At 40.6% G+C, this 10,836-nt stretch overlaps 1 protein-coding gene across 4 annotated transcripts; it reads left to right on the forward strand.

Moving 5' to 3' along the window:
- Positions 1-400: 400 nt before the first annotated feature.
- LOC110857698 (titin homolog) lies at positions 401-9,439 on the forward strand. Of its 4 annotated transcripts, XM_022106305.2 has the most exons (13): positions 401-419; positions 579-615; positions 1,228-1,403; positions 1,594-1,906; positions 1,983-2,050; positions 2,179-2,322; positions 2,438-2,608; positions 2,684-2,824; positions 2,895-3,020; positions 3,103-4,748; positions 4,841-8,409; positions 8,502-8,939; positions 9,019-9,439. In XM_022106305.2, exons 3-13 carry the CDS (start codon positions 1,396-1,398, stop codon positions 9,022-9,024), a joined length of 6,630 nt encoding a protein of 2,209 aa, XP_021961997.1. In that variant the 5' UTR covers positions 401-419; positions 579-615; positions 1,228-1,395; the 3' UTR covers positions 9,025-9,439. The 4 variants fall into 4 exon arrangements, with proteins under 4 accessions (XP_021961997.1, XP_035713982.1, XP_021961996.1 ...); XM_035858089.1 differs by lacking the exon at positions 401-419 and having other exon boundaries at positions 448-626; XM_022106304.2 differs by lacking the exon at positions 401-419 and having other exon boundaries at positions 448-615.
- Positions 9,440-10,836: the final 1,397 nt, after the last annotated feature.

Genomic DNA, 10,836 nt, shown 5'->3' on the forward strand with positions numbered 1-10,836 from the left:
TATATGACCTCGTCCCAACGGTCATGAGGTCAAAAATATTAACGTCCTTGAAATCGCAGTCAAATTTCCTTCAAAATGATATCCCATATGACAGTTACGTATTTTTTGACCTTTGACCTCGTCCTGAAGGTCATGAGGTCAAAAATTTTAACGCCATTGAATTCGTGGTGAAATTTCCTTTAAAATGACACCCCATATGAAAATTAATGTTAAATTTAATTTGGACCACACCCCCTGGCGCTGTGGGGTGTGGTCCGATTGACCCCATTTTCGAACTCGACCGAGAACTAAAAATTAGAAGCACAATGGCGAAAACGGGGTTTGATTATGTTGAGGCATTCTAAAGATATCCTGCTTACGGACGGACGGACGGACGGACAAAACGATCACAATAAGTAGCTGACGCTACTTAATAACAAGTAAGTGCAAGTTTGAACGTTGCTCATTCATTCGTCCTTCCGCCGCCCGCCACTCGACAAATACCAAGTTCGATCTCCATATCCAATGTGTACTTGGAGTGGAGAAGAAGACAAAAAATAATTCTTACGAGCTTAAATTTTCTTGAAAAATTGTTACAGAATGAATACTCTGAATTGTGGGCATACTAAATATCGTGTAAGTTTGCGGTTAGTGAAATTTACGTAGCAAATTTGTTACTGCTTGTTCGAATTAATTGTAAGTAGGTTAAGGTCAGACTTTTACTATTTTTTGTGTTTGTTTACTTTCCGCGTTAAAATTGTCGAGGTGCCGTCGTTTTCTTGGTGTGAATACTGCGCAGAATATAATTACTTTTGACGGGAAAATGGTTCTAGAGCGATTTTGAATTTTAGTTCTGCTTGTGAAACTACAATTTATATGTATTTGTTTGTACAAATAATTACAAGGACGGGTTCACAGTTAATTAACTGAACACATGATTGACAAGGGTATTCTATGTTTTCCTTGTTGTCGCGAAAATTAATTTGAAATTAACCGTCACTATTAATTTTTTAGTGGAAGAATGGAACGCTATTATTGATAAAGATGTATTGCTTGCAGTTTGTGGTTCATATTTGGAGAGAGATAAACAAAAGTAGTTCTGATTTCACCTGGACAAATTAACCTTTTTGATCAGTTTGTCCCAAATACAAAACATGGAATACATGCAATTAATGTGCACTGATATGAAATACGACCCAGTAAATAATTAATTAACTGATAAGTTTTATCATTTATTGTCACGTACAGCTTTCATCCAGCTGCCTTAAACAAAAAAGGGGACAACTTTGATGGATTCTTCATCTCTTCCTTTCTCTAGTCTTCCTGTGAAGTGGATGAATGTGACGTGCCATGGGAAGAAAGTTATTGATTGAATTCTTAATGATTTTTATTGACTTTACTAGTCAATAACTGAGGATGGAAAGGTATTTAATTGTTTTGAACTTTTCTTTGTACAAATTATTAAGTTCTTTTACATTATTGAAGTTTTCTGGCAGTTGCAAATTCGTTTTGCTAAATTAACCACCATGTTGATTTTATTCATTCATTCATTTATTACTTTTTCGCACACACCAAAAAAATTTCAATCATTGTTTTTATCAATTCGTTTGTTAGGGACGACAACAATGTACTGTTTGACTACGGACATTCGAGTACTCAGCCCGTCAATCAGAGTGGGAGTGGGGTGGGAGAAAGTGACGCTAATATCACTAGATCTGACAACAGGGACAATGGTAGAAGCAGGAATGACTATGATTCCCGAAAAAGTGGTGACACGCGACGAGGAGAACGGCGCGGAGGCTTTTTAAATACGCGTGGTCGTGGCCGTGGACGTGGGTTAGAATTCCGAGGTCCCAGACGGGGCAGCTTACGAGGCCGCGGTGGTCGAGGTTCAGATAGGAGACCTTTTCGACCTGAGAGGAGTTCCGTACGTCGTCTAGTTAATGATTGCCTAATCTCTAAGTATTTAGTAATTACACAATTAATTGGTGTTACACTTTTAGGACAACGGTGCCTCGAGAACAATGTCACCACCACCTGACATATTTTCTGAAAGGGAGCGAAAGGAACGGTAAACTGTGGCGACAAAGATGTGCCAAATTTTAATTTTTTTAATCCATAAATTTTACTTAGTTATTGTTGTTTAATTCAATTTGTTACTGAATTTGGTAATAAGTATTAATATGTCATGTCACACAGGTGTCGGAATCCTTCCCCAAATAGAAGTAACAGCCGTCAGAGGTCTGACAATACACATAAGGATTCAGAACGTGACAGATCGACTAGTCCATCACCATCACGACGACAACGAGGGACGGCGAGTCCTGGATTAACAAAACCACGGTATAATTATGCACTACTTAATAGAGAAAAATTTTACAACTAATTTGATTATTTAATAAAATTAGCTCAATGGATTAAATTTTTTTTTGATTAAATATCTTTATTATACTTTCAGAAAGAAAACATATTATTACAGTGGAGAGGTCTTCGAAGACTACGAAGAAGAATCTTGTCACTCAAATAATTCGCAATCTCCGCCACCACCCAAGAGACAAAGGGATTCTGATTCACCTCAATCTCAACGATACCGAGGTCGGGGAAGGGGTAGAGGACGAGGTGGTGATAGGTTGGTTATCAAAGTTCTCATTAGTAGGCTGAATCATGGCTCTGCATTAATGACTGTGCAAATTTCTTAATTTAGATACAACAAACCGTACCGTGCACCATCCTTTAGATCTCGATCGCCTCGTAACAAGGAGCGTAATTATAGACAAAACGATGGTGGGAGAGAACCCAGTAATATGGATAATGCCTCAAGAAAACGGCCAGCAGAATCTTTTGTGTTAGTTCGATATTTTGTATTGTTACTCATTTCACCAATGTATTTTGAAGGGCTATGCCTTATTTTTTAGGCTTAACAAATCACGAGCACCACAATCATCACCGAATGTTGTAGAGAACTGGGAGGAAGATGATGTCGTGGATCCACGACTGAGGAGCAAGGAGGCTGGAATTTACAGTGCAGTGGCACTGGCAAAGTAAGTTGACGAGGCATTTCTAATTAGCTTACTAACTTTGTATGCTTATTGTAAACTTATTATTATTTTGATATTTTTTAAGATTGAAAGATCGTCCCTTGAGGCCTATGCAAACAAACTCAGCTCAGGCACCACAAGTTCCATTTACGTCCCCTGATAGTAACACAAGTCCGTGGAGTCCTGTAGCTGGAAGTCCACAGCTAGCGACACCACAAAAACCGTCCCCTCAGCTTGCACCGTCGCCCGAAATTACCCCGGTTTCAATTCCACCACCAAAACCATCTCCGCTACCGGTCCCACCTCCCAATTTTTCTTCAACTTCACCACCAAAGAAAATACCTTCACCTCCACGCCCAGAAGAAATTCGCCAACAGTTACCCCCACGGCCAGGACAAATTCACCAACAGCCACCCCCACGGCCAGAACAAATTCGCCAACAGCCAGCCGCACGGCAAGAGGAAATTCGCCAACAGCAACCCCCACGGTCAATACAAATCCGCCTACAAATTCCCACACGGCCGGTACAAACTCCCCCACGACCGTTACAAATTCCCACACGACCGGTGCAAATTGGTCCACGGCCGATGCAAATTCCTCCACGGCCGGTGCAAATTGGCCCACGACAGGTTCAAATTCCCCCCCGACCGGTGCAAATTCCTCCACGGCCAAAAACTCCTGCGTTAACAAATGCAAGCTCTACAACAACTATCCCCAAGTCGTCAAATCAATCCTCTACTAAAACGAGCAATATTCGCAAAGAAAATAAAACACCGAGCTTTGAAGTTCCCAAACCGTCTGCGCCTTTGAGCAGTTTATTCATTTTTGAAAGTAATGCAAAAGACATGGATCGATTGCAAAACTCTATTGAAACGGTGACCATAGTTGATAACGTCCCTACGTCCCCAAGTGATATGTCCGATGGTGGATCCGACATATCAACAAAACAAAATCGACCAAATTCAAATCTTATAGATAAATCGATGACAAGCTCAGGGGAATGCTCAAGTTCTAGGAAATCTAATAAATCTGTTCACACTGCACAAGACAAAACGTACAACCCAGGAAATTGTATCCCCGCTATACCTCCAAGAGCTATTCGTGACCTTGCCAAACCTGCTCATTCCAAATCTGGCTCCACGGCTAAATCTCTTCAAAATCAACCAAAATTATCGAAAGGATCTTCGGTTGATTCCACACCGTTAAACCCAAAACAGAAAAATGATTCTATAGCCGATAAAGACTCCCGTCATGAACGGAAAAGACCTATCATCAAGTTGTCTCCAAACTTGGTGGCAGATCCCCTTCCAAAGGCAAATGATACTACCATTATTGGTCTTTCCGACTCTGATTCAGATACCAGTAGCGTCATGATTATCGAGAATCCGTCTCCAACACTTCCTCCTACCCAAACTTCCAATCCATCTCCAACACTTCCTCCTCCCCAAACTTCCAATCCATCTCTAAAACCTACTCCTCCCCAAACTTCCAATCCATCTCTAAAACCTACTCCTCTGCAAACTTCCAATCCATCTCCAAAACCTACTCCTCCCCAAACTTCCAATCCATCTCCAAAACCTACTCCTCCCCAAACTTCCAATCCATCTCCAAAACCTACTCCTCCCCAAACTTCCAATCCAGGACCTTCCAAACCAGCACATTCTGACGTTCCCGCCGATAAGGACGAGACTAGTGAGAAGGCTCAAGCTATTCTTGAACAATATCGACAAGGTATGTACATTTTTATATCGCTTATTTAATTCATTGTATTTGCATACTCATTAAAAATATTTTAATTAACGCAGCACAAATTTTATTTTTAGATGAGGAAAAGAAAATTCGCTTTCAAAATACTTTACGCATGTGGAAAGAGAGACAGGCTCCGGCATCTTTAGAGGCATCCTCTAAAGAGAATGAGACGCATGATGGGATGGTGGAATCTGACGGGAGTGATGTGACAACAGTAGTTACCGAGCAGTCCGATCACGATGATAGAATTATCCTCGCTTATACCCCCGCCTCAGAGTCATCTTCTGAGGCTGAGGACAATAGTGATAATAATGCGGAAGAAGAGGGTGAATGTTCTCCTTCTCCATATAACGAGACCAATGCGAAAAGCACATCATATTCTCCCGTATCGTCATCATCAAATGTAGGATCGCCAATTCATGAGTCTGAAGAAACTCAGAACAGATCTCAATCCAACCAGGTTCACAAGTCAGGTGAGCCAGGAACAAGTTCTACAGCAGCTACTTCTTGCACAACGAATAATGAAACTCCAGTATCAAATTTGGATCAAATTAGCAGTGACGACGAAGATTGTGGGATTATTGCAAATCCTGCATCCACAAATGTATACAGCCCCATCTCCAACCCAGATAATGACCAAGATGCTGGCAATGTACCAAGCCATTTAAATGTTCAAAATACTGATGAGAATGATGAAGTGACACGATCTCAAATTCAAGTGATTTCTACCAAGGATGACAACTCTCTCGTGGTCGGTCTAAATGAGGCAGATGTGACAACAGAGTCATTAGTGGTAAAACCTTTAACGTCTAGTCAATCGATCGAGTTGGAGCAACCACCGCCACACACTTTGTTGAGTAATACTCAACAGGACAAATTAATAGAAGATCAAACCACAATAAGCACTGAACTAGAAAAAAATGTAAATGGCACTTGCCAAGGTGAGCCACAGGAGCATGAAGAAAATTTAAAATCGGACAGCATGGAAATTTGTAGTGTGTCAAATACCAACACTCAAACTGTAAACAATTCAGACATTATTTTACCAGAGAAAAGTCCTAGTGACACTTGCCAAGTCGACAAATTACCGGAGCCTGGAGGAAATTTAGAATCGGACAGCATGGAAATTTCTAATGTATCAAATACCAACACTCTGGCTATAAATAATTCTGACATTATTTCACCGGAGCAAAGTTCCAGTGAGGCTTTCCAAGATGACAAATTACCGGAACTTGAATCGGGCCGTACGGAGATTTCTAATTTATCAAACAATCTAACCATACATATTTCTGACATTATTTCAATAATTAATTCAACAACACTAACAATACCCCAAACTCTCGACACACGAGAGGAAGGCGCACCTCAAACGTGTCCCGCTATTCAGGAAGATCAAGTCAGTTCTTCTCAAATTAGCGGTACGGTAACAATTCAAGAAAATACTTCCACTGATAAGGAACCAATTGTTAATCATGAAATGGATACCACCGAGGGTGACAATTCGTCTTCTACCAATTGTTCGAACTCGTCCATAATTGCACAAGGAGATAGATTGGACACTACCAACTTGTCCCTTCGTAGTGACCTTGTCCATGTCGACATGGACTCATTCCTCGCCGCTTGTGAATCACCAGCACAGATCAGATCAGTCGGGGAAACTTCAAATAGTCCAGAGTGTGCACTAGAAAAAGAATCGTTGGTTGGGCAACCACCACCAGCAGAAATCACGAATCAAGATACTTTGTCCACTCTCCTGGGAACCGATATCTCTTTGATAGTAGAACCACCTTGTTCCACAAATTCCCCAATAAATGTACCAGAACAAGTAGAAATTAGCACTCTCCCCTCCTCGTTGCCTAATTTTGGGGTTGAAACCAACGTAATTGTTCCAAATCCTTGTGTAACAATTAACACTCACTCTTCAGTCGAAGAACTCGTGACACCACCTCCACCACCCATCGAAACTGACCGTGTAAACTCAGATACCGTGGAAACCACCGTATATACAACGTCAAATTCGTTTGAAAATATTCCCCTCGAAATCGTAACAATAGATGACAATGACGAAGAATCGCAAGTCCAGGGGCCACATAGCGTCAACCAATTTTCCAATATTAATCTTAATCTTGCCACTACTAGTCAAGGTTCCGGTGGAAACGGTGGAGAAAGTGAAATTCCTGCCCTTCGTATTCGAGGGGACCTATTCTCCACGACCAGTGAAGACCGTACTCAAACCATCCTGACAGAAATGGACCCAAAAGCAACATTGATCGCAGCAAAGATCAATGCATCCATACAAAATTTCCTTGCTGCAAGTCCTGGTCCAGAAAAATCCCTCGCCTTTCGCAAGCTTCGCGACATGTTCATATTGAGTTTGGCCATCGTGGACTACTCCAACGTCAAAATAGAGTCGGAGAACTTGTCAACAATATACGACATCCCTGAGAGTTATTACAATTACTCTGAAGTAGAGAGAATCCCGATTGAAGTTATGGCGGACTATTTTCTCAAACTAATCGCCATATCACTTTTCCTCGGTGAATCGGCATGTTCGAACTGGGAGACAAATCTCTCCTTGCTTCACTACCGGATTAGCCGCGTCCTAAATTATTACATTATAAGGACGGAAAATATTGGCGAAACGGAAGGAACTCTGCAAAATATTATCGTCGCTATAAAGCCGAAAATTTCTCGATTCAAGATTACCCTTGAACAAATAACGCAAACTTGGGACCACGTGAGGACATTCCACATCAGGACACAAGTCGATAAATCTTGTGTCCTCTTTGACCAACTTCAAGTTGGATTTAAAGGATTCAGCAAACAGTTGGACAACATTGTATGTAAGATAAGAGAAAATGTGTACCGCGGAAAAAATGTCACCCCTCCCCCGCAGGACAGCGAGAGTCAAGAGTATTCATTTAAGAACGATATGAAAATATTGTTCGAAATAAGTGGACGGCAATTCGAAGCGAACCCGAAAGAAACGGCGGCGGGAGTGGCGCCTAATGCCACCATACGATCTGCGCGCATTCAACAGTACAATATGCCCGTCGCAACCCCTGCTGGATCTCCATTCGGATCGAGCAGACCTCAAACTCCTGCCGGGCGTGGGGGTGCACGTCGACCTTCGAGAGGGGAACCGGGCACCGGTCGCCAGTCGAGGCCAAGTACCCCTCAGAACATACAGCCTGTTTCCACCAGGATGGCCAGTTCTCCAAATGCTACTAATACTGCTACTAATAATGTCACTAGTCGAATCCATCTCGGAGGCCCGATCATGCGGGAGGCCCCGAGGACAGCTAATCAATCGCAGCAACAACAACCCGTTGCCCAAATTCCGTCTTATTCATCAAACCTGGTACCCGGGTATACCAACTCGCAAATTGTTCCGACACAACCGAGAACACAAACCTCAACAGTCAGAACGACCCATGTCCCTGACCAATACATTAATAATATGAATAGTTCCACAAGTTATTCATTACAGCAGCAATTCCTTCCACAAAATCAGCCTGGTCTGGAAGTCTATCGAACTTCGCCGCAAAATATGACCCCACCTGAGCCGAGGTCAAGTCAGTCTTCTCCAGTATTGAATATTAGCCAGCTATTACAAAGTAGTGGGAGAGTGCCGTCGCAAAATGTAAGAATTCAAGTTTTATTACATGTGTAAATTATTCTTTTAAAGAAACTCAGTGTACTAATTAACTAATTTGTTTGGAAATATTTACGTAGATGTACCAACAACAACAGGTAGCGACTAGCTATAATAATAACTACAATCCTCCTTCACCGGAGGAAGTTGAATATGTCGGAATGGCAAGAAGCAGCGTCCTCCCGACCAACCAATTTCAAGGACAGCAGCAGCAGCAACAACAACAACAACTGATTTATGCACCCCAACTGAACAATCAGAACATGAGTCGGGGACATAATAACAACCAGCATGCCTCGTACTATCAACAACAACAACAAACACAAATCCAACACCAAAGGCAAACAGAAGTTCAGAGGCAGCCGATTCATCTAGCATCACCGATGGTCCACCCACCTCCGCCACCATATCAACCACCGCAAGTTTCTCTGCCACCGAATAACGAAGTGGCCAGATTTTTAAGCGCTTGCAACACCCAACTCATTTATAATGGGATGAATAACTCGGGCAATGATCAGGTAGTTACATCAATAAGTTTAACCGAACTTATTTACATTTATGAATGATGTCGGTACTAAATCTTGATTTATTTTGCAGATGTGAACTCGGGGAAGTGTGATGTTGCTGACATGGATAACCTGCATGCAAATAAATAATGATAAAACCACGGACCATACCTTTACCACTTTCAAAAAATATTTAAATACGCAACTAATTCAATTTGCCTGTAAACCTAGTACAAAGGAATAATCGAGCAGAATGCACTATTCTCATTTTCTGTGGCCTTCCTTAAAATAATATGACATTTACATTATTTACGATGAAATATTTATATCAACTATTATATGTAAGTACCGAGATATTTATTAATTACGATAGTTTAGTGCAGCTTATTTATTCGTTTGACATATTGTCAACTGTTCTGAGATTGCTAAAAAAATCGAGATTTGTAACTTAATTCTTCTACTTTGACCACCGTAATCTACTTATAAGCCATAATGTAATAATATATACATAACAATTTTTAAATGCCTGCTCAAATGTAACAGTGATACTTAGTTTGCCAATGTTGTGAAATACTCTTGCTTATTCTATTCCTGTTATGGCATGTTAGTTATTTTATATTTTGTACACCTACTTTTTGTACTACTGTAATTATTAATTTGTAACTTTCCCAAAATTTCATGGAATGTTGGACAGTACAAATAAATACATATGTATAACTTCCCCGAGTTTTACGTAACATGAAAATATTAAAACAACAAATTGGGCGTTTTTGTGATAATTTACTTATTCAGATTAGGTTGGACGATTTTTAATCCAACTCATGCATATGTACATACATAAATACATACTGGTCAAAAATTCTTCCCAGGGGCAAATGAGGAGTTACATAAGTTCAGCGATGAGCAAAATCGGTGAAGTGGTGGTGACCGGTGGGGTCGTTGGTTCAGAATGGTCGTAAAATCCGGGATGGTATTCGGAATCTTGGTCATATTTGTGTATCAAAGTGAAAATACAATGTCACAACCATCAAATTCTTATTTTAAAGGTTGGCCCCACTGATTTTCAAAAATGGTCGTAGAAGACAGATTTTATGCACTATGCATGCACAAAAATAATAATATTGTGAACACCTTATACTTAATATTTACATACAGCTCTATGATTGTATGTGTAGTTTTCCGCAGTGTCCGATACATCTCGTATGATGTAATACTCTTTCAGGTTCATGCAAAAAACACTGTCCATCCATGCACGATTGACTTGGTATGCTAGAGGCTGCATGTAAATACTTTACATATCTAAATTGCCGAGAATTAAAATGATATAATACATTAACTCAAGGACATCCCATCAGTTCTTACGATTTAGTGTGGTTTTACTGTGTCACCCATCCGTAATACGGATTCCGTAATCTACGAATTTTTAATATGGTCCTTTTGCACCCAGAGCGTCATCCTTGTTTATCATAATGATCACTTTCACTCAAGCTATTTCTGCAGAAAGGATACTCTTTATTTTACCACTGGCTTCGAGAAGTGAGACTATTTGTTCACCCCTTTAGCGAAAGAATTGGCTTTAAAGGAACACAATATTACATTCGTGACGCCTTCTCCTTCCAACATCAAGCTAAATAACTTTAAGGAAATCGTCCCAATTGCTCCTCTTGTGTTGGAGGACCTTGACAATGTCGCCACTGATCCAATCGAAAGCAGGAGACGAAGTCAGAACAAGTTTACGTGGATTATGTCATTTGAGTTTCAATTTATTTTCGATGCATGTCATGCAGTTTTCAACAACCCAGAATTTCAAGAACTACTTGAGGAGCAGTTTGATTTGATAATTATTAGCTCAAATTTCAACAATTGTTTTGACGGCTTGATACATAAATTTCAAACTCCATTTATCAGC

This window comes from Folsomia candida, unplaced genomic scaffold, assembly GCF_002217175.1.
Source record: "Folsomia candida strain VU population unplaced genomic scaffold, ASM221717v1 Fcan01_Sc019, whole genome shotgun sequence".
In the NCBI taxonomy this organism is placed as follows: Eukaryota; Metazoa; Arthropoda; class Collembola; order Entomobryomorpha; family Isotomidae; genus Folsomia; species Folsomia candida.

What these genes read in the sequence shown, in the direction of transcription:
- LOC110857698 (XM_022106305.2), top strand. An exon ending in CGGCCAGCAGAATCTTTTGT is followed by an intron (nt 2,825 to 2,894) that starts GTTAGTTCGATA and finishes CTTATTTTTTAG; the next exon opens with GCTTAACAAATCACGAGCAC. An exon ending in GGAGAGTGCCGTCGCAAAAT is followed by an intron (nt 8,410 to 8,501) that starts GTAAGAATTCAA and finishes ATATTTACGTAG; the next exon opens with ATGTACCAACAACAACAGGT.